At 42.6% G+C, this 24,464-nt stretch overlaps 1 protein-coding gene across 1 annotated transcript in view; it reads left to right on the forward strand.

Moving 5' to 3' along the window:
- Window positions 1-24,464, forward strand: part of SLC1A2 (solute carrier family 1 member 2) — a 139,049-nt gene that overhangs the window by 93,043 nt on the left and 21,542 nt on the right. The window contains exons 5-9 of the mRNA XM_037522462.2: window positions 921-1,086; window positions 5,045-5,171; window positions 14,266-14,499; window positions 19,034-19,228; window positions 23,132-23,266. Of these exons, the coding sequence (XP_037378359.1) occupies window positions 921-1,086; window positions 5,045-5,171; window positions 14,266-14,499; window positions 19,034-19,228; window positions 23,132-23,266 (857 nt within the window). The remainder of the gene's footprint in view (window positions 1-920; window positions 1,087-5,044; window positions 5,172-14,265; window positions 14,500-19,033; window positions 19,229-23,131; window positions 23,267-24,464) is intronic.

Genomic DNA, 24,464 nt, shown 5'->3' on the forward strand with positions numbered 1-24,464 from the left:
CATCTGTTCCCTACTACACACGGGTGCTGACATTCTAGGATTCTGCATGAGTTCTATTTTAATGCCTTTGGGGGTAGTGTTTCTCAGGGCTTATATGTGAGTTTTCGCAGCAGTCTGCATGCAGGGTGCCTGGCACCTTTAAAAATAGAATGGCTGCCACAGATGTCGAGGAATAACATGGGAGGTTCCTGAGAGGCCATTTGCACAGAGATGCTTGGCAAACATTGTGTGAGGTTTGGCATCATTGCCCGGAAGGAATAGGTGTCTTCCCACCTTGCATCTAGATTTAAAATGTGACCCAAATTCCTGCTGTGGTGGCTGCTGGTAGCTGGCACATCTGGCACCCAGGCAGAAGTTCCAGAAGTACCTGACTCTGGAAAGTGCCCAGATAAGTTAGTCTGAAGATTCTTTCCAGGCAGAGAGGAATAAAAGAGAGGGATGGTGTGGTGCTGACCTGGTGCCAAACAAAACCCTGGTCATCCTATTATTGGCCAGTTCCAGAGCCAGGGGCCAGGAGCATCACCCAAATGGGTGTCACACTTATGAAGCACACCCAAGTTGGGAATTTGAGAGTGTCTCCAAGGTACAGAGCTGAAGTCACGGGAAGGAAGGAGACAGAGAGCCATATCCCAGTTTGAAGCTGGTGCCTGGGTCACACTGCTTGTAGGACATTTCCAATGAACATTCTCAATCATTTGATTATCATTTGATGGGGACAATTGTACCGTAGCTTTTGTGTAATAAAACACCACTTTGTCAAACACAAACATAAAAAACATTCCCCAATTTTCATCACCTCTCTTTGGCACTTCTTAATGATTTTTAACATCATTGGGAACATTAAAATATGTGAACAGTCAGGCCTTTGGTGACATTCGAGTCTCAACTTCATATTTATGTCTTTGCCTTTGCACCATTAGATTCAAACAGTGACCAAGAGAGTGCTGGTGGCTCCTCCGACCGATGAGGGCAATGCAACCAACGCTGTGGTCTCCCTGCTGAACGAGACTGTGACGGAGGCACCTGAGGAAACGAAAGTGGTTCTCAAGAAGGGCCTGGAGTTCAAGGATGGCATGAATGTCTTAGGTAGGTGCCCTGGTATTCCTCTTCCTGGGGAGGAGCCTCTGCTCCCAGCCTTTCTTGCTGGTCAGGACCCCAGGACCCCTCTCAGAAGACCAGTGACTTTGCTGGCCTGCAAGTGGAGCAGGCGGATTCCTCTGGGGAGCAAGTTAAGTGTCACTGGGGCTAGCAGATCAGAGTGAGGAAGAGGGAGATGGGCAGAAGAGGGAGCAGGAGGGGATGTGGTGACTGGAGGTTGGTTCTGGGGAAAGAGAGGGGGCTAACACCCCCTGGCTGCATTTTCTGAATTTCTGTGATGTTTGCAAGTCATCACTCTCCCTGACTTGCCATTTCATTAGGTTGCACATTCAATTTTCTCATTTCTTTAATATTTTTTGATGTTATCTTTCTCTATCAGTGCCTTGCTAAGCGTGGAAGATGTTCCACCCCAGATTTCCAAGTCCATAAACAAATGTAGTGTTGTCAGGCATAGAGAGTGTTGACTGTGGTGCCCAAAGTTGCTCATCAAAGGGAATTATCTTGTTTACCTTTCCAGGGATCCAGTGAGCCCTCTCCCCTGGCCTGTAGCCTTTTTCTGGGAGGGTATTCCCAAGGCAATTGGACAGGCAGTTAGACAGGCCAGGTTTGACTAATCCACTGGTTATCTGACCATGGCCTAGTTGCTCCACTTTTCTGAGCCTCATTTGGCAAGTGGGGCTGGGACTGGCATTTATTTTGTAGATTGTTAAGAGGATTTAATGAGATCGTACAGGTAGAGACAGTCACGCAGGCCATGTGTGCCATCCATGTGGATTACTCGCATTAAGAAAAGTTGGCAGGTGGGTAGAGAGCTGAAGGGATCAATAAAAAACACTTCCCTGGCCCCCAGCTGAGACTCCCATCTTGTGGGTGAGTCGAGTTTACTCCCCATCCACCACTGGGTCTACTACCCACCATAATGCCTAGCCACCATTAAAAGGTTATCCACAAGACAAGAAATAGGAACATTTGGTCATAAGGCTGAAAAAAATGAGCAATCAGGTATGAGAAATGTGCTCATCTTTGCACTCAGGATTTCTGATAATTTGAGTGAGATCTGTTTATAAATGGGTGAGCTCAGCGGTCCTTCCACTTTGTCATCCAGGAAATCAAATCAAATTCTCTGTGTCCTTGCTAGGGTTGTTGGATAAAATAGAGGATACCTGGTTAAATGTCAATTTTAGATAAACAAGAAATAACTTTTCTAGTGTAAGTAGGTCTCAAATATTTCCTGGGAAATACTTTTACTAAAACAAAGCTATTGTATTAATTGCTTATCTGATATTCAAAATTTAATTGGGTGCCCTATTTCTTTGTTTATGCTAAATTTGGTAACCTTACTCCTTACTCAGAATAGTGGGGGGAAGAGGTGGAGGGTGCAGGATTGCCCAGTCACGGAAAAGTGAAGGCCTCAGTGAGGTGAGGACTCCTTTGTGTGCTAGGCCTGGCGGGAAGTAGGCTGGGTAAGTGAGAGTAAGGGAGGAGATACCAGTCTAGGTTGCCAGGCAATAGCGCATCAGTAAACTGTTGACAATCAGTGGGACATGAGAGGTGGAAAGAGAAAGGAGAAGTAGAAGATAGCCTCTGAGAAGGGTTTGCAAATAACCTCAGCTTCCACCAGTATGGTTAAGTCCAAGGGAAATTAACCAAGTAACACTCCCACTGCCCAGATATCTGGGACCCTTTCAGGATCTTCCCAGTTCTCCGTGGTCCCTTCTGGCAGGTCATAGCTGAAAGATACAATCCCCATGGTCCAAGAGGTCTCACTGTCTTCTACACACTCTGGAGGAAGTTGAGTAATGAGGCTTGGGGTGAATCATTCAGTAGACTTCTGTGGTTGTTTCCAGAGTCTTGGTGGATTCTGGGAAGTCACGTGACCTTTGGCTCTAACAAGGAGTTTCAACATAACTCACCACTCTCTCAATCCCAGTGACCAAGTCTAAGAGAGCTTTGTTGAAATGGAACACCCCGGTTCCAGTGAGTGAGTTCAAAAGGCAATGTTTGCAGAGGGAAATGACAAGCTAGATGTAGGTTTCCAAGTGCAGATTAGACTCTGGAAAGCCAAGGGAAGTTAAAACTGTTGAAAAACTTCCCATTTAGAAATTATGATTAAAATAAGGTTCTTTCCATGTCTTCCAAAGTCTGGAGATGGTGGAATTTTTTATTATTTGGTTTTGGCTTTGGAAAGTCCCAAGGATCAAACATTGTTTCAAGTGAAGAGAACGCCTTGGTTCACTCTGACCTTCTTTAAGGCTCATTTCTCCCCTGAGAAAACCTCCAGATCAACTTCTGGGCTCTACCCTCACCCCCAGTTGGTTGCACCTTTAAATCTCCCTCTGTCCTCATAGATATGGTCAGTTCCTGCTGATCCTGTAAATGGAACTTTCTTATTCCAGTTCTTTGAGACATTGAGATTTTGTGTATTTTCTCTTAAAATTTCCAAAGTGAATGAATCAAATAATGCTAGCTCTTCTCAGCCAGAATGTTCACATATTATTTCTCATCACACAAATTGAGACAGGATAGGTATGGGGACAAAGTGGGAGAGAAGGAAGAGAGACTGGCCTATACTGCACTTTAAAAAACAAGTCAAATAGGTGAACAAGGTACTGTAGCCAAGGGGACAGCAATGTTGATTGATAGTTAGAATTGGTTATACTTTTGGTTAGAATTGGAGCCCCAAGATTGCCAATAATCAGTGGGCGGTAGAGTCTGGGAGATGCATGATGATGGATAATCAGAAATCCAGAGGACCCTAGGCAGTAAGCAGCCATCTGTTAGGCATGGGATTTTCCCCAGTCCCTGGGCAAGTCTTGGTGAGATTCTAGGCCAAGGGGGTGGTCACTGAGGGGAAGGGTGGAAAGAAGTGGTACAAGGAGAGAATCTTCCCGGGAGAGAAAAGTGCAGTCCCAGTCTCAGAGGAACTAGAGTATAGGGTAAGTCCCCGGGACAGAGACTCAGGTACAGAGAATGAGGAAAAAGCCAACACACAAATAAGACCCAAGGCTGAGTATTGCAGTTGGTCCAGGACTTGCTACAATTTGATGCTGACATCAAGAGATGGGTACAGAGCTCCTTAAATATTTCCTCCCTGAACTTAGGGTTGACCCTGGAGGCTGGCATGGGGCTGGACTTAGATGGAAGTTAAGTGATGTCCAGTGAAGGGAGAAGAGGACCAACTAAGGAAGTAGGAAGAAGCAAATGTTCTATTTTTATGATCCTGAAAAAATTCAAAGAAAAAAGAAAGCATTTAACTAATTTGACACTGAAAAGAATTAGGATGAATTAACAAATCACAGGTTAAATTCAAATGAATTGGGTCAATTGGGGTTTCCCAACTGTTTTGGATTTTTTATGCCTTTCCATCTGGATTTTTGACATTTCTCTCCCTTTCAATTTAGGCACATAGCAATAAAAAACATTTTTTTTTTTTTGTTTAAGATTTTCCTACAGTGAAACACACCAGCCATGCGTTAATTTGGGACAATACCCAACCAATATAGACAGAATTCTGGCAGACTCTATGGGCTAATTGGATTCTGCTATTCCAACATTGGCTCTAAAGTCTGCAGGATAATCCCCAAGTCCCAACAAGCCTTTCTTTGCTCATCTATGTACTGTTGGAATCTGTTTATACATGACTTCATAAGTGAGGAGGGAAAACAAAGAGCGTGCTTTTTAATGTGGAATGAAAATGAATTCATTTTCTTCAAGGAACTAACACTGTTTACAGTTCAACTTGTTCATGTGGAAAATGTTAAGGAAAGCCATAATTTTCCAGGGTGAAGTTACTTTCAGTGTGAAATATAATGTTTTTATCTTTTAATTCCAAATTCAGAGGGTAACAGGCATTGACACTGTGACTCCAGATGTTGGGAATGGGAAAGAACGAGGAAGAAGAAACAGACTTTTTAAATTGTCCTGTATGATGTGATTCACCCAACAGGTCTGATAGGGTTTTTCATTGCTTTTGGCATCGCCATGGGGAAGATGGGAGACCAGGCCAAGCTCATGGTCGAATTCTTCAACATCTTGAATGAGATCGTAATGAAGTTAGTGATCATGATCATGTGGTAAGTGGACACTTGTTCTGCCTCTGTAGTGGTGGGGAGTCAGAACGTCCTGGGGTCTCCATGAGACCTGCCAGCAAGAAAGAGTGCGTAAGTGTGGACCAGAGGGTTCTCAGAAGGAGTTCGAGAGAGGGATGAGCACCTCTTTTTTTGGAACTCCTAGAAATGTTTGGAAAACTATGACCTACAGGTCACATCCTATCTGCCATCTGTTTTGCATGACCTGTGAGTTAAGAATGGGTTTTCTATTTTTATTTTGCTGAAATAAAATCAAAAGAAGAAAAAGCTCACAACACATGAACACTATATGTAATTCACATTGAGTGTCCATCAGTTAAGTCTTATTGGAACATAGCCACATTCATTTGTTCATGCACTGTGTAGGCTTGATTTGTGCTAAGCAGCAGAGTTGAGTAGTTGTGACTGAGACCATGTGTGTAGCACACAAATCCTAAAATATATGAAGTTTCTCTTTATATAAAAACTTTCTTGATTCCAGGGCCTCTCTGGTGGCACAAAGGGTTAAGTCTCAGCACTATGACGCTATCTGCAGCCACTGCAGCACAAGTTCAACCCCCGGTCAGGGAGCTACCCTCATGGTGCAGCAGACCTCTCCTGACTCACCCACTGCTCCCCTCAGCAGTGTATTTCAATAGATCTGCCTGTTCTGCTTCCCACTCTGTGTCTGGTGAATCCTCTCATCACCCTACGCACACACCTCTGGCCTACACCCCAGTTCTTTTATGTATAAAAAATTTTTTTTTTCATATTCCCTGATTCCTTATCCTGGCGAGGAAGGTGTAGAGGCAAGGGGAGACATAGAGAGAGAGATTGGAAAAACCAACGAGGAGTACTGAAACTGAGTAGTTTCAGGAGCACTAAGATGAGCCAACAGACCAGGGAGCTGTCGCGACCTGGGCCATGTGGAAAGACAATTGCTCCAATGTTCTGGTGCCACACAGACAGCAATAACCACAGAGTGGCGGTAGGGGGTAGGGGGAGGACTCACATAGAAGGGAAGAAAGGCAGCTCACAGGCCACATGAGCAAAAATGAAATCACAGAGGGTGGATTGGAATTGTAAATACACTTGGAAATCAAGAGAAAACTGTGTTCCAGAGACATTAAATCTTGAGTCTTTAACAATATTGTGATCATGATAATAATAAAAATGTGATTTGCTGCTTTTTATCTGCCAAGAACCTTGAGGGGCCTTACTATCCATTAGAGTTACTCCTTCCAATAAGATGGTATTATTATTCCTGACTTGTGCAGATAAAGATCTTTACAGAAAAGGTAATGAAAGCTCACTGAGGTGAATCAACTTACCTAAGATGACAAAGCTAGAGAGAGGGAGAGCTGAAGTTCCTATTGACATAAAAATTCTTGATGCATTAGTGGGTGGGCTTTTTTACTTGAATCATCTAGGCAATGTCTCCTCTGCATTTCGTGTGTGTTTAAGGTCAGTGGTTCTGAAATCCAGGAGAACATGAGTGAAGGATGATTCCATCAAGGAAGCTCAACCACCTTCAGTCCAGAACCTTTTAGTATCCAGTACCTATAATCAGAACATGTATTTGTTGGACCCCCATGATGGTCATGTGTGCCTACCTTTATTAGACCAAACCTCATCTGTGTTCATTTTGTCAGAGCTCTTCTGGGGCACAAGTTCTCTGTCTCTGCATGCGTCTGTCCTCCGCACTTTCTCCCTGAATCCTTCTTGGATCCTCTTCCACATCTGTGTAGTGCCTTCCAGTGGTTTCCACCTTCTCTCTTCCTCCCCTGGGCCCCACCCCCACATTAGAAGGGCGAAAATCCACTCTTGACATATTTTTCATATCTCTAAAGACAAACATGGTGATGTGACTGTTGTCGATTCTCACTAAGACTTCAGGAATGAGTGAACTAGCTGAAGGGTCCAGGGTCTCGATGAGGAAAACGTTCCTCTTAATGGACTGGCTTGTTTGCATCCTGGCTTATTATACTTTTAATTTTTTATAAGATTTATTTATACATACAAGACCTGGGGTACAGGCCAGAGGTGCAGGGGGTGAGAGGATTCACCAGAGACAGAGTGGGGAGCAGAACAGGTGGATCTACTGAAATACACTGCTGAGGGGAGCAGTGCGCAAAGCAGGAGAGGACTTCTACGCCATGTGTGTCTCCTCCCTGGCTGGGGGTCGGACTCGTGCTGCAGTGGCTGAGGATATCTTCATAGGTTTTGTCTTAACCCCTCACGCCACCTGGGAGGCCCCTTATTGTACTTTTAAAATACAAAATGCAAGTACAGTAATGTGTCTTTTTGATTATTGTACTGGTTCTTCATTCCCAGACAACACTGGATTTCTTAATATGTGTTTTGCATGAAGATTTAAAGTAAACTCAAGGTCATGGTGTAAAAAAAATTTAAAGCCTTTTAGATCCATTCTGAGCCTACTGTGTGTTTAATACATAATAATACATAAAGCAGAACAGGCCTTTTTCTACTAAATATTAGGACCTGCTTTTGTTTCCTAGAATTTCTAACAGAGTGACCATCCTTGTTCTAAATGTGCAATTCATATTTCTGTATAATGAAGCCAATAATATGAGTAATGTATAAAAATTCATTCCTTCATTCATACCAATGTCATTTCCACTGCACCTTTGAAAGAAAGGAAATCATGTAGAATTAGATGAATTATAGGCTAGAAGAGTAGCCTCCCATCTCCCCGGGGATGGAGGGTGGTGTGAATCAAAAGTTCCCGCTTCACTGAAACCAAAATTCCTAAAGATTTAACACTGTATCCCAGGAGATGAAGAGCAATTTTGAGTCAGGAATAAGATCTATGGGATGGCTTCTGAGAGCAGTTCAGTTGCCTCATGGAGAGAAACAGCCAGAAGGGTATTAGAGACACGAGAGACCAAGACTACACGTTTCCTTCATTCTTTGGCTGCTTTGTCAGCATTAACATTTCATGATGTTTTATCCAGAATATTCTCTGGATAAAACAGCCAAGCACTCTTTACTGACCCCACGAAGCTTAACTATCATAATTAGTTTTTTTGGATTCTTCTCTCTGTGATAGTAAAAACAGCAACAATAGCAAAACAAAACATTGAGGTTATTATTACTTTAATAATTGTTATTAAAATATAACTGAAGAATTATTAAATTCTTATTTTAAAAGATTTATTTATTTTTATACAAGATCTGGGGTACAGCCAGAGGCGTGGGAGGGTGAGAAGATTCACCAGAGACAGAACGGGGAACAGAACAGGCAGATGGACTGAAAGCACTGCTGAGGGGAGCATCAGGTGAGACAGGAGAGGTCTGCCACCCCATGTGGGAATCTCCCTGGCCGGCCAGGAATCGAACCCACGCTGCAAAGTCTGCAGACAGCTTCACAGCACTGCGCTCAACCCACTGCACCAACAGGGAGGCCCCCTTAAATTCTTGCTTTATGCTCATTACCATTTCAGTTTCTATACTGTACATTTTATTATTCTATACTGTACATTTTATAATTATTATTTTAATTCTCATTAAATCATAAGATTTACCAAAATCCTCCCATGTGCTTAATACTATTCCAAGTATTTTATTTTATTTTTTTTTAATAGAGGCATTTTATTTATTTATTTATTTGTTTGTTTGTTTTGTTTATACATGCACTGGGTACAGTCAGAAGCGCGGGAGGGTGAGAGAATTCACCAGAGCCAGAGCGGGGAGCAGAGCAGGCAGACTGACCAAGTACACTGCTGAGGGGAGCAGCGGGCGGCAGGAGAGGTCTGCGCGCCATGTGGGACCCTCCTCCGGTGGCCGGGGAGCAGCCGGGGATCGAACCAGCACCGCAGAGGCTGCGGGCAGCTTCGCAACCCAGCGCTCAACTGCTGCACCACCGGGGAGGCCCTATTCCAAGTATTTTACGTGCATTAACTCATTTTTTCTTTACAGTAGCTCACAAAAATAGGGACTTTGTTATCTCCATTTTCTAGATGAGAAAACTAAGCCCAATCTTAGCTTGTCTAGCGTTGCTGCAGTAATAGTTTTAGGGAAAGAGGGTTCAAATCAACTTCTACTGATTCTGAATTGAATCTAGGATCTTCCTGTTATCAACTGTGAAAATTTAGGCAAGTTAATACACTCTAAACCCAAATGTCCCGATTTGTCAAGTGAATTAACTATGGAATCCAGGCATCCTAGGGCTGCTGTAAGAATTAAGTAAAATTGTGAATGACAGTCATGGAATATTTGCTGTGTGCTAGGAATGAAGCACACAGGATTATTATTTGTGATTACCATTATTATAATCAGTTCAGTCCATATCCTTTGTAAACCGTGCTTATGAATCCTTTACGAAGCCTGCATTGTCCTCTGATTCACCAAAAGATGAGCAGAAAGAGAAGAAAAGAAAAAGAAAGAACCTTAATTTCAGTGTGATTTCCATATCTTCTTTCCTTTGCAAAGTACTAAATTTTTAATCTGAAAAACTTGCAAAAAAGGAAAAATTTTATAATCTCACCACTATAGAAACATAAAGTGAGAAGAGAAATATTTTCCTAGTCTTCCAATTATCTCTCCGTTAACCCACCCACTGTGATTCATCCATCTACCCTTCCATCCACCCATCATTCCATCCATCCTTCCTTTCACTCCGTATATGTTTTTTGAGCACCACTTCTGTGTCAATAACAATTTTATTTTTTTAAAGGTTTATTTAATCTTTATTATTTATGCATACAAGAGCTGGGGTACAGGCTAGAGGCATGGGGGGTGAGAGGGTTCACCAGAGACAGAGTGGGGAACAGAACAGGCAGACTGACTGAAATACACTGCTGAGGGGAGCAGCGTGCAAGTCAGGAGAGGTCTGCTGTGCCATGTGGGTTGCTCCCTGGCCGGGGATCGAACTCATGCTACAGTGGCTGTGGATAGCTTCATTGGTTACGTCTTAACCCCTTGCACCACCAGGGAGGCCCTCTATAACAATTTTAGGTGCTGGTGATATAATGGTGAATAAAACATGGAAAGATTGCTGCCCTTACAGAGTTTGTATTCTAGTGAAAGGAGAGAGAGAGAAAAAAATAAAAGGAAGCAAATAAGAATACAAAGAGTAGCCAGTGCTACAGAATCCAAAAGCAGGGATGTGGGATAGAGTGATGTGGGCATGGGGGGAAGCCAAAAACTTCAACAGAAGAGGCCAGGGGAGGCTACCTGGGAAGTGACCTTTGACAAAGACCTGAAGGAGCAGGAGCCTACTCAGTGAAGAAAGGAGTGTTTCCCAAGGGGGAGGAAAGTATTGCTGATGGGTTTTGAGAGTCATAAGGAAGGTGGGGTGGCTGGAGTGTGGTTGATTGGTGAAAGGGGGGTGAAAGATGATGAGGTTGGAGAAGTGGACAAGGAAGATCCTGTTGGCCACTCTAAGTTGGGTTTTTATTTACTCGTGAAGGGAAGCTCCTGGAACAAGGGAAACTCTTTGAACTGCTGTTAATTCTATTCTGATGAAAATTTCTAATCCATATATGACAACACTTGGTATATATACATCACTCCCTGGATAGCCAGAAAACCCCTCTCTAAGTAAAATGGGGAACATGGAGATTTGTGTTAGTTCCTGGCCTGACACCCGCTCTTGGGATGTGTGTGTTTAACTCTTTATAGACATGTTCCTCTAATTCTGAATTCTCTGGGCATCCCTCCCAAATGACAGCTTGGCATTGCTGTTGGAACAGAACCAGAGTAAATTTATGGCAGGACTGAGAAGGTCTCTCCACTTATCTGCACTCTAAGCATTTGTCACATCATCAATCCTGTGCCTGAAAATTCCAAATTAATTGCTCTTGTAGGTTAAGACCCAAGGCCTTGAAAAAATTGCTATTAAGGTAAATGTTTTAAATGGCCAAAGCTGATCAAGTAACTTGTGCATTTCCTCAGTTGTACATCAGGTTTTGTTCCTTGAAACTCAGGATTCCAAAACTATCAGAATACCAGGGGAACTTGTGTACAATATAAAAGCCCCAAGACTACACCCAGGAAATTCTAGTTCCATAGATATGTGATGAGTTCAGGGAATCCTCATTGTGACCAGATAGGTGATTCTTAGGCATGTGTCTATGAATGCAGAGATATTGACTGAGTTCTGGGTATGTTAAGTTCTTTGTCAAAGTTTGCATTTGTGAAGCAAAGAAAAGACATGGAAATAGTATCTTCGTGGGAATCTTAGGCTGATGAAGACTGAGGGACCAAGTGGGCAAAGGCAAGAATGGAGGATGCAACATTCAGAAAAAGACTTAATAGACCAGTCTTGGCTGAATCAGTGACTTTGAAAATGTGTCCAGAGCTGAGGACACATCAGTCTATGGGCAGCATGGAAGCCATATCTTCCCTTTCATTCTTTATCATTTCCTTCTAATTTAGAATCTAGTCCAACAAGTTTCTGGACATCATTTGGCTTCAGAACACTCCCTGAAACTCTCAGCCTGTTTATGCACTCTGGATTATGCTTTCGATTGGAAGTTGTCAGAAGCTTTGAGTGGTAACCTTGGATCCCTGACATTTGCCTTTTTCTTTTCTATGGTCTGTCATTTCCAGTGAAATTATTCATTAATGGAAACCCAGTGACTCAGACACTCCAGTAGCACATGAAGTAATGAGCCTAAAGATATCATAGAACAAAAAGTCTTTTTTTTCCTAATTAATGTTCACCCTAATCCTGGAGCACAAAGTGTTTGGGTTGACTAGGGCCCCATCTGCCATCTTTGTTTAGTCTCAAACTTTACCTTTTGGCTTTTGAATAATACTTTCCATTTACAGTGAAGCTCATATTTTTTCCAGTAAGCTTAGCGATTTGGAGGTAGGGTTAAGATTAGGGCTCAAGTTAGATTTAGGCTTAATGCTCAAATTGTTGAGTCCTGGGGGGACTCAATACATAGGCTTCCTTGGCAAAGAGTCTTGAAAACACTTTCTCTCCATTCCACACATTACTTGACCCAGAAGAAAGGGAAAATTGATTGACACCCCAAACAGCTCATATTTGTTTTTCTGGACATCTTTAAATGGTGATTGGTGTGTGGGAAAGAACTGATTGCTTGGTTTAGGAAGATAAATGCTTGCTAATTTTATCAGAAGATGCCTTCTGCTCAGTCATTTACAATGCTAGTGTACAAAGATCCCACCCTTGAGATTGTTCACTGATCTATGAGATGTGACAAGGCACACCAGGAGAATGTAAAATGTCAGGAAAACCAAGGGCTTAATGACGTGACTCCCTAATGCCTGGGGAACAGTCCCCAAATGTTCAGCCCTCCCCCCAGGGAAAGAAGAAGTGGAGTCATAGGCTAGATGTTCCCCAGGGAAGAGACAGCTATGCTAATGTTTTAACTAATTAGTGTCAGTTACAAATCAGTTCTTTTTCAGTAGAAATTTCTTCTTGAGAAAATATTTTGCTCATAAAAATATCCACAGTTGGGTAGCATAGCCTGTGAGGCGTTTTGGAAGCCTCATTAACTCAGACTAGACTCATGATGCATGGGTGATGGCAGCAAGGGGTCCATGCGACAACAGAACATACAGGGCTCCCTTCAACAGGAGTCAGAGAACTAAATGCGCTGACAGGCCTGTAGGGCCTGACACTGCATACTTATGCATATTCAAAATGTGACCCTCTCAGCCACCACCCCCCCAAGGTCAGCTGGAGTTGGTCTCTCTAAGCCTCTACTTGCATGTCTGTGAAGTGGGAATAAATCACTAACCAGTGTCATGCAGCTGGGAAGTGACTAATTCCAGAATTATGTATAAGACTCATCTACTCCTCACAACTTTTTGTTATCCAGGAGGGCTTGCTCCAGGTATAACCGCAAAACAACCACATCTGTCTCTTTGCTTTACCCAGCTCCATTTCCTCCAGCTAGGCGCCTCACCCTGGGATTTTGTTTACCTCACAATCTTTCTCTCAACTATCTTCTTAATTCTTAGTAAGGTATCAACTTCCCATAAACATTTTCATTTCAATCAGAAAGTGTCACAGGCTGAACAAGTTCATGTACCAACAACCACCAGGTTGGGCAACAAATAAGGATGTTACCCAATGGGCAAAAATACACCCAAGATGAGTGAGAACATGGTCAGTTTACTCAAGAGTGAAGACAGTAGTAGATGGCAAATTAACTGTTTATCTACAAAGAGCTACAACTACTCATTAAAGGGAAGTGGTTTGGCTTTGTAGGGGAAAAAAATCCCAGTTGTGGAGTTTCACAGACCTGAGGGATTTCTCCTCCTACATTTTGGTTTCATGCTCTTGGGCTAGTTATTTCACTTTTCTGAACCTCAATTTCCTCATTTGCCAACATGATACCTAGATGTTAGGGTTGTGGTAAGAATTAAATGAGGCCATGCATGTGTTGCTCTCACCATATTGCTTGAAATGCAGTGAAGGGTGGCCAGCATTATTGTTAGAGTGAGTGTGGAAAGAAATATCTTCAGACTCAGAGTAACAAAACCTCATTTCTCCAAATGGACTCTTGAGTCAGATGGTTTTCTTGTTTTGGGAAATCTCGTTCTCTTTTTCTCCCTCCTTTTATTCCTCCCTCAGTTATCCTCACCCCACTCCTTGATTTCTCAAGCTCTCTCATTATTTTAATATATTTCCTTCAAGGCAAAACCAAATCAAATTTACCAGCACCAATTTACAGCTGGGAAAAAGTCTAAAAAGTCTAATGAGCTTTCTGAGAAACGCAAATTTTTCCCCTAATTTCAAGGAACAAAGATTTCAAGCAACATTCTCAAAGATATAACCAGTTTGTCTCTCACTTGCTGCTTAGCTAAGAGAAGGCAAAGCTTGTCTCTGCTATTCCTAAAAGTTGCCTTAGCAACAAAGTTTGCCTTTGGATTTTTTCGTCAGACCAGGGGCCGCCAGATCCATAGAGGAGACTTTAGATCATGCAGTTAGTCTGAAGTGAAATAGAGCATCTATTGAATCTCAGGGTGCTCTTTCAGCAAATATCTTTGTACAGAGATGTGAAGAGCTTTCCTTGGGGTGTGCTGCATTGGAGAGCCTGGATTTGAGTTCTAAATTCTATAATCATCTCATCAATGCTTTTTTTTCTTTTATGTTTTTCAGGTACTCTCCCCTGGGTATCGCCTGCCTAATTTGTGGGAAGATCATTGCAATCAAAGACTTAGAAGTGGTTGCTAGGCAACTGGGGATGTACATGATCACGGTGATTGTGGGCCTCATCATCCATGGGGGCATCTTCCTCCCCTTGATTTACTTTGTAGTGACCAGGAAAAACCCTTTCTCCTTTTTTGCTGGCATTTTCCAAGCTTGGATCACTGCCCTGGGTACCGCTTCCAGGTAGAGAACACAAGAAATCACCTCTCTTTCTCTCTGCTCACTCCTTTACCCTCTTTGCCACTTCCTTTGTGGTTGGTTATTTCCCCTTCCAAACACTCCCATCACAAGATTCAATGAGAGAATTTTTAACCTGTATGTTGTGGGAAGAGGTGAATGCTTTGTATTTTTTATTCCTTCTAGGAACTTCTGACCTTTCCTATGAAACTTTTGCTGTAGGCAACAGTATTGGACTTACAAGTTTATATTAAATTTCCCAGATGAATGCACACGATTCATCTGCACACCTAATTTGCCACATAGAACATTAGTTTAGTTTTATATGTTTTCTGAAAGGAAAATGTTATTCTCCTTAAGAAATTCTCCCACATGTGATTTCAAAAATGGCATTGCAAAATACCACTCTATTGGAGCAATTTTTCAAAAGTAGGAGAGTGAAGTTTTACAGGGATATGGTACATTAAAGAGATTAGAACTCAGTCCAGCCTTTGACCTCTGTTGGAGCCTCTCATGGACCATTCTGCCCCATTGATTTTGAGAAAAACAGGCTGATGTTGCTTTTACTTAATATTGACTGAGAGTTGGTTTCTTCTTTATTACCTAATTCCAGTGTCTTAGATGCCTATGAGATATCAAAGCTGTATTGGAAAAAAAATTCTTATAATATCATTTTAGGCTAAGCGAAGAAAAACAAAAAAAGAAACACAATAGATGAAACAACCATGTTTTGTTTCATTTTTGGTTTTGCATATGAGTGTGGTATTTGCTCATTCTGAAAAATTTCCAAAAGTGAATATAATTTTGAAGGAGAACATGAACATTACCCGGTGATCATTGACAGTCACCTCTTAGTTAATCCTTCCAGTCAGACAGCTGTCCCCTCCTAGTCCTACTCCTATTATAAATGGTTAATTTGTATAGGTCATCATAGCATGGAAGTGATATATTTTAATACAGATCTCTGCCACCAGTTTTTAAACAGCACAATAGCATGCTGTGTACATTCCAATACATCCACCCCACCACCATGCTATGCATTTAAAGCATGTCTTAGGTGGCGCTGAGAACCCTTTCTTGTAAAAACCCATCCGCAGGGCTGTGTGATGAGGGTACATTTCTAGAAGTGGTTTTTCTGAGTGCCGTGATAAGCGCATTGGCGATTTGAAAACGTCAGATGTTTTCATTGCTATTCAGCAAAGCACATGGCTTGTGTCCCCACTAATGCAGTGTGAGAGTGTGCTGCTTGCTGGCCCTGGACGCTGTCAGTCATTTTTATACTTTCCAGTGATTGGTGAAAAATGACCTCATTGAATCTGTGTTTCTTTGATTGCTAGTGAGGGAAACCTCTCTTTACAATCTTGACTGTCTTTCTCCCTCTTCCTGCACCCTATGACTGGTTTGTGATCTTACCTTCCTGGTGGGGCATTCATCCTTTCCTGATTGGTTTTCAATGTGTATAAAAATATTATAAAAATATTCAATATGTATAAAAATATTAACTCATGTCACTTACTGTAAATAATGTCCCTTTCTACTTGACATTTGTCTTAAAAAGTGCTTTTTGCCACTGAGAGTTCTTAACGTGTATGTAGTTGAAGCTGTCAGTATATTTCTTTAGTATTTAGAATTTCAAGTTTGCACAAGACATTTTCACCATCAAGGATGATGAAGTAGTACCTTGTGGTTTGATCTTTACACTATTTTTTAAAATATCTTTTTTTTTTTGAATGACTACACAAATCATCCCAGTAACAAGACAAGGTATATCTTAAAGGCATATGGATGGTCAAAATTTGTATATAAATCAAAGACAAATGTTTGGGCTTTCTGAACAAGGCCACAAATGTTAGATTGATTTCTGCCCCCTTGTACTGTATTTCATTTGAAAAAAAAAAAAAAAGTGTCTTTAATCTTTGGTTAAAATATGGCTTTTGCCTGGTTGTGGAATTTCTTTTTTGAAAATTCAGTGTGGCAGGAGTCACACACTAAAAATTAGCTCAGGATTTCTTTGCTGTTATGACTATAAGAAAAAAAAACTCCGAGTCCAAAGACAGCCAACTAAATATCCACCCCTTGGGCCTTGGGCAAAATGGGGAGGTGAAGGAGGGTTGACCTGACTTTCTCCCTGGACAAAGGACTGGTGTCAGGGAGGACAGGTTGAGGGGGACCAGCCTGGGACATCCTCTTTGCATCCTCTAACTCAGTGAATGCTGTTAAAAATAATCCAGCACAAAAAGAAGAATCTCAAGTACCTGATAGTTATTATTGCAACATTGCAACATTTGAAGACTGTAGCGGAGGCAGGAGCCAAAAAAAAAAAAAAAATTAAAAAAAAAAAAAGGAACAACAGGAAACCAACAACAATGTCAGAATGTCTGCTTGGCCACACAGGCAAGAGTTAATATGTCTCAAGTCCCAGTCTGGGTTGATTGGCTCTCTATAGACCTTTAGGATGAAAAATCTGTCCAGCAGAGACTGAGTTCATTTTCATGCTTTACCAATTATGTTCCTCCAGCTATTTAATTATCTAAAGACCCTTTGATGGCATTTGGGAAAATAAATTCAATGATAACAATGAACATAGTCCAGTCTTCCCAGAAGTGTCCTTCGAGTCATACCATTGAGAATTCCAAGCACCTCTCATAGCTGAGCAGCTATTTCAGCCCAATCATGGTGCCCTGGCCGCCCTTCAGAGAGACCCCAGGAGGGGGGGGGTAGGTGTGGGGTGAGAGGAATCAAGAGGTGTTAATTTCTCATTAAATCAGCTGGGGCAGCAAGCCAAGTATGATGGCTCATGTGAATATAGCTAGGCCGCAACTTTTCTTTTTTTTTTTTTTTTTTTTTTTTTTTTATAGAGGCATGCTTTTATTTATTTATTTGTTTGTTTGTTTGTTTTTTGTTTATACATGCACTGGGTACAGTCAGAAGCACGGGAGGGTGGGAGAATTCACCAGAGCCAGAGCGGGGAGCAGAGCAGGCAGAAGGACCGAAGTACACTGCTGAGGGGAGCAGCGGGCGGCAGGAGAGGTCTGCGCGCCATGTGGGACCCTCCTCCGGTGGCCACGGAGTAGCCGGGGATCGAACTGGTGCCGCAGAGGCCGCGGGCAGCTTCGCAACCCAGCGCTCAACCGCTGTGCCAACGGGGAGGCCCATAGGCCGCAACTTTTCACCCTGGGTTTTTAAGGTTTTAGTAATGAGAGGTCTCTAATTTCTTCTCCCTACCTAAGACCAAGGAGGGAGCATGAGGCAGACCACTGACTCAAAATCACAAATAATATTCTTATAAGGACTCTGGTTTCCTAAGGTGGTTATTAGGATCTTGTAGGTTTGTAGTTTGATATGATGCATATTGAAGTGACCCTAATTTTAGAACTCGTGGTTCCTGGAGTCTGAGTAGGCCCTGGAGTATGAATTTCAGGTAGAGTCCCTGAAACTGGTGGTCTTCTCCCACTAACTGAGAAACCAAGACCTCTTCAGTTGTCTATGTCCACCTTAGAGTCCTGATTCTGACTGGTAGAAAGAGGGAACAATATAGCAAAGTCTGTAAGTATAAGAGAGAAAATGTGCTGTCTGCACTGGAGGGTTCTGATTCACTTTTCTAAGGTTTGAAAAAAAGAAAAGAACAGACCACTATGCAGTCGTTGGCAGTCTGCAGGTTCTGCATTGCTTTCCCAATTATTCAGACTTTGAAGCAAATCTACCTCCCCTCGCATGCACCTCAATCCATATGGAAATAATATTCTGGTCTTCAGCCACCCTTGTCTTTATAGACCTCCTATTTTAGATGACACATGAATATGTTAGCATTCTGGCTTTTGAAGTTGGATCATGTGGTCAAGAACTCCCATCCCATGTCTGGGAGGAGTTGGGGGTGAAGTCACTCCCTGTTGAGTTTTTGATGAACAACAGAGCGCATGTTTTTCTGCCCTGTGTTGTTGCAGAGACTGGAGAGTTGGCTGATGACTATACTGTGAGGGTCCCCAATGAATTGCTACAAGCTTGGGTTGAGGCTGAGTGGTGCTTAACATATTTGTCCAGCAGCCTCAAAACTAGCAGGCTCAGTTTGGCAATTCTCAGGGGCTGGATGAAAACCACGTAATCATCTTGCAGGAAGGAGTGTTTCTGGCATGAACTTAAGGGTCATTCAAAAATTTCTCATTCTCTTTCACTGTTGACAGCTGATTCTTTTCTGACAATTTTTTTATAACCCAGTTAATAAGGGCAATCAATGGACTTCAATATTCAATCCAAGGTGGAAACAGTGGCTGGAAGAAAAATAAAGAATACTTGAGATTCTGAGTAGATTTCAAATACCAGAACCAACCCAGTATATTTTGCTCCCTTTTAGCATCTTAATAAGATGGAAATTGAGCCTCCAAGTCACTGGGTTTTAAGTTGGCTCCACATGCTGCTTTTTTGCACATCACATGCTTGACTGGAACAAAACTTTGTGGTGCTATTCCAGGTTGTGTTTTGCCCTGCTTCTGTAAAGTGGACATAACTCTTCTCTCCTCTTTGTCTTTCTCCCTCTCTTTAGTGCTGGAACTTTGCCTGTCACCTTCCGTTGCCTAGAAGAAAATCTTGGGATTGATAAGCGTGTGACCAGATTTGTCCTCCCAGTTGGAGCAACCATTAACATGGATGGTACAGCCCTTTATGAAGCAGTGGCCGCCATCTTTATTGCCCAAATGAATGGTGTTGTCCTGGATGGAGGCCAGATTGTGACTGTGAGGTGAGTGAAGGTGGTGGGATGAAGCACCGAAATAGTCTTTTACTCTGTCCCCTTCCACACTAACTCCATTTCACAGGAGCCACTTGAATTTCAGGTCTCCTTATACACTGATGAAGAAAATAACAGCAAAGAACTTATTGGCAGATTCAAAGGGAAAAGATCGTGACAGGAGAGAAGCAGGATCATACTAATGCCTTCTGTTTGTATTGTACACATGGAATTGCTTTGGAGCGTTAATGTTATTTGGTTTTTAACAAATCTGTGGTGTTGCATGGCTGCTAATTCTATGCCCATTTAATAGATGGGGAAGGAAAGACTTCAAAAGGCAAGGTGGCGTTTCCAAGATAACACTTAGTAATGAGCCAACAGGACTGAAACTGGGGCTGACATCAGCTGATCCAGTTTTTCTGTCCTTAAAACATGTTCATTTCAGCATTCCAGAGTGTGTAGGCAGAAATGATGAAGCACTGGAAGGAAGAGATTCCTCAATATAACATAGATCATTTCAGTACAAGTAAATAGCAAATATTTTTTTGTTTTTACTAAAGCTAATTTTTTGTAAGTATTCATCATTTAAAAATTTCATAAAAAATATTCCCCAAGAGAAACACATTGCTTTTCCATTACATAACAGAATCATACCTGCTAGTATATATTAAATTTATCAAGTCCTCACAACACCTAGGAGGTGTCTCGGTCAGCTCAGATAACTATAACAAAATATTATGGACTAGGGAGCTCAAAAAACAATTACTTCTCACAGTTCTGGAGGTTGGGATGTCCAGGATCAAGTTGCTCATAGATTCTGCTACTGGTGAATGCCCTCTTGCTGGCTTGCCCATGACATTCTTCTCTCTGTTATCTGACACAGACTTTTCTTAGTGTATGGAGAGAGAGAGAGAGAGAATATATGCACTTAAGTCTCCTTTTGTAAGACGACTAATTCCATCATAAGAACTCTCCCCTCAAGACCTAATTATTTCCCAAGCCTTATGTCCAGTGCCATCACATTGGAAATTAGAGATTCAGCAAATGAATTTTGGGGGAAAGACCTCAGTCCTTAGCAGTATTGTAGAGGAGGCCCTGTTCCCTCATCTGTATAATAAGGACAGTAATCACACATCCTGGGGACTTGGGGGGCACTGTGCCTGGTACAGTCACTTGTCAACAAATGTTAGCTACTACTGTTATTACTGTTATTGATGGTCAATAAAGTTTACAGTGTTCCTTGAATATGAAAGAACAATGTGACCGTGATATAATGAGTACCATGATGTTATCAGTGGAAAACACGCTGGGGTCAGATTATACAGCCTCTAAATCGTGTCCTAATAGACTGCATGTGAGGCTGCCAGCCTCCCTTGCTTAAAGTACAAAGAGGAACAGGGCTTCTTTTTTTTTTTAAAGATTTATTTATTTATTTAGACAAGCACTGGATACAGTCAGAAGCACGGGAGGGTGAGAGAATTCACCAGAGCCAGAGTGGGGAACAGAACAGGCAGACTAAGGCAGTACACTGCTGAGGGGAGCAGCAGGAGAGGTCTGCGCGCCATGTGGGACCCTCACCCAGTGGCCGGGGAGCGAACTGGAGCTGCAGAGGCTGCGGGCAGCTTCACAACCCAGCGCTCAAACTCTGAGCCACTGGGGAGGCCCATTAAGGAAGCTCCTTGTCAGACAAAGATGACTTTTGGTCCCTGAATTCTTAGCCTTGATGGCAATGACATTTCCCATCAAGGTCATGTATTAGAGGAGAACATGGAGATGGGCCAGTGACCAAGTGATGGAGTTTTCAAGAGGCATCAGGATCAAGGGGCACTAGAAGCCAACATGGCACTGGAATCAAGCAGACAAGTGTTCAGATCCTAGCAGATCATGTTCAAGTTGGGTGCCCCTAATTTTCCCTGCCCCTTCACTCCATAGTCTCCTCTTGGGTATAGCAGGAAGCTACTATAAGCACCTTGGAGGGTTCTGTGAGTTTCTGCTGTTCTCATGAGCTGTGTGGTATCCAGCACAGCATCCAACAAACATCCTTAGAGAAGTGAGCTTGGGAGTAGAAAGACAGGAATAGTAGAAAGTCATAAAGGGACAGAGAGAAGATCGCTGTCCAGGGAACTGTGGCAGGATTTAGAAATCCACAGACACTGTACCCACGGTAGTCTGGGATTTTATTGGGATCGAGGAAAAAGGGGGACTTATCTGTCAGGAAACATTCTTTTTATAGAGTTTTGTTTCTTACAACCAAGGGTTAACCAGGCAACATGGTCTCAGTACAAAAAGATGTGTGAGAATGACTCATAACAGAAGCAAATGATGTTGTAAATAAAACGGTCAAGGCCAAGATCGTTGGACCTTGGGAAATTCCCTTCCCTAGCCAGCTCGGGGAAATAGCTGAGAATTCCCACCTTCCAGCTCTCAGGGCTGTAGGGAAGTTTTCATTGCAAAGCGGCCTCACGCTGAGCAGATTTCAAGAGAATGACAATTCACATTTATTGGGGGAATGACAATATGCCGGCCTCTTCTAAGTGTTTGTTTATTAACTCCTAATGGCTTCTGAGTGAGACACCATTATTTTTTTCATTTTTACTGATCAATAAATCAAGGCACAACGAGGTCAATTGAGTAAGTTGCCCCATCTTATGTGTTTAAGAAGTAGCAGAGCTAAGATTTGAACCCAGGTCGGTCACTTCCAGAAACTTGACGGATAACCACCAGACACCACTACCTCTTATGACCCAGAGAGACCCAAAGAAAGTGGAGTTCTCTAAACCCTGACACCAACTCCCTGGCATTCAACTCTACCCAAGGAAAGAGTTGAGATGTGTTCTGTATATTATACCCAGGGGAGGTGCCCATGTGGTGGCAGGACTAAATCTGGGCAGGATGGTAGGAAGGGATAAAAACAGTGTAAACCACAAAACTCCCAGGATCTTCATTCCCTCATATGTGGGATTAGGTAATTTAGGTCCCTCCCAATTGAAGACCCCAGGATTCTAGGCTTGGTTACACCAATGATCTGGATTTGGCTAAGCCAGTTTGGGAGTCTGAAAATGTACTCCAGAAGCTATAGAATTCTTGAACTGCAATGTGTCCTTCATTTAGAAATGACAGCTTTTGTAAATGGAATCCAGAAAAGGGGAAAAAATCATTACCCTTTCCTGGCCATAGAATTCTGTGATAGACAGGACACTTGGACCCTAAGCCATCTCTCTCCCGGTGACAACTTCACAGTAGTTCTGGATGTGCCCTTGGCATCGTTTGGAAAGAAAATGATGAAATGCTTCAGAGCGAGAGTCTTCTGCTATTTCATTATCATTTCTTGGCAACCCTTTTTTTCTGAATAATGTATTTTTCAGCCCAGGGTGAAACATCCAGACGTCTGAAACTAAATGTCATTTGGATTCTGTTGATTTGTTCCCCCGATGTTCAGTCAAGTGGGTCTGGATATTTGTTATTCTGAGCCCTCATGTTAACACTGGCAGTGACCTCCTCAGACTCGCTGCATAGTTAGAACATCTCTGGTGCTCACAGAGATGTAAAAAATAAAAGCAGAAATGAATGCAGTGCTGGTGTCATGGGAGAATTAAGGGTGACTTGTTTTTCTTCCTTAATATCCCTTGCCTACTCTTAGAGCCATGCTTACTTTATTTGAACCCTGTGATGTAGGAGCTCACTGTATATCATGATTGAAAAGGCTCCAATCCATGAATTTATAAGCTTCTATCACAACTGAGCAAAAGCCAAGTAGACCCTAATTCCTGGGTCTTGGTACTCTAGATTTCTCTAGTCCTTGGAAGGGAACAGGGATTTTATGACTGTTGGGAAAATTCGAGCTTAAAATTGACTGGAAAGGTTTTACCAAGTTCTCTTTCTCTTCCCATGACCTGGCCTTGTCTGTTCTCACAGCCTCACGGCCACGCTGGCGAGTGTTGGTGCAGCCAGTATCCCCAGCGCTGGACTGGTCACCATGCTCCTCATTCTGACAGCCGTGGGCCTGCCGACAGAGGACATCAGCCTGCTGGTGGCTGTGGACTGGCTGCTGTAAGTGCTTTTAGATGGGGTTCTGCTGGGAATGTGAGTCCTGCCTCCCAGAGTGGACAGGATGCGAGGTTATTGCCAAGTTTTTAGCCAATCTCTATGATAATTCCTTCACTGCCTCCCTCCCTTCTCACGCTAACATTGCTGAATTCCTACTTGGGAACCAAAGAAGAAAAAGAATCTTTGAGGGCCTTATATTCCAGTAGAAGAATCAGATAAATTATAATACAAAGTTAAAAGCATAACAATAAGGAACCAACTACTGATGCATGAAAAGAATCTTAACACATTGTGGTGAGTGCATGAAGCACAATGTATATTCTGTATGATTCCATCTATGTGAAGCTCTCAGAAAGGCAATGTAACCTTTAGCAATGGAAGGATATCAGTGGCTGCCTGGGTCTAGTGATAGGGGTGTGAAGATTAACTGAGATGGGCTTCAAGGAAACCTGCAGAAGTGATGGAAATGTCCCATATGCACAAGTATGCACAAGTGTCTACATTTTTCAAAAAATCATCAAAGCATGTGCTTAAAATGGGTACATTTTGTTGTGAGTAAATTATACTTCAGTAGATATTTAAGAAAAGCAGACACAGAGTGGAACACATCCCAGTCTGGGAGGGAAGGAAAGAAGAGAGACAAGAGGAGGCAGTCAAAATGGCCATTGACTTTGAGTACTAAGGGCCTAGACTGAGCACTTGCATCTTCTTGTAACAACCTAGATGTTTGGTATCATTACTCCTATTTTATCGATGAGGAAACCAAGGTTTGGGGGGTAAAGTGACAGGAGAATGAACAATGATTGGATTATAGCTCTGCTTGGTTTTAGAGGTCACCATGTTTTGAATCATAGCCCTGTTCAGACTTCTAAAGGCAGTGATAAATGAGATGAATCATAACTGATAGGTAGAACTTACCAGGTGTGCACAGGTGTGTGGTGCAAGGCCAGCCTGCACAAAGGCACTGAGGCAATGCACGGCATAGGGACCGGAGAGCACTTCAGTACTGCTGGAGCACGGAGTGTGTGGCAAGGAATGGCAAAAGGTGAGGACTATCCTCCAGGGCCAGGCAGGGAAGTTTGAACTTGACTGTGTAGGCATTGCCCATCCACCTTTCCCAGGGAAGGACATTTTCCAGTAGAGGATCCTCACTGCCCCTCCCCAAAGTTGAGCAAGTCAGACCAGGCAGTTGCTAATGGGG

The sequence above is a fragment of the Talpa occidentalis genome, unplaced genomic scaffold (genome assembly GCF_014898055.3).
Source record: "Talpa occidentalis isolate TD23 unplaced genomic scaffold, MPIMG_talOcc4v2.1 talOcc4.3, whole genome shotgun sequence".
Lineage (NCBI taxonomy): Eukaryota > Metazoa > Chordata > Mammalia > Eulipotyphla > Talpidae > Talpa > Talpa occidentalis.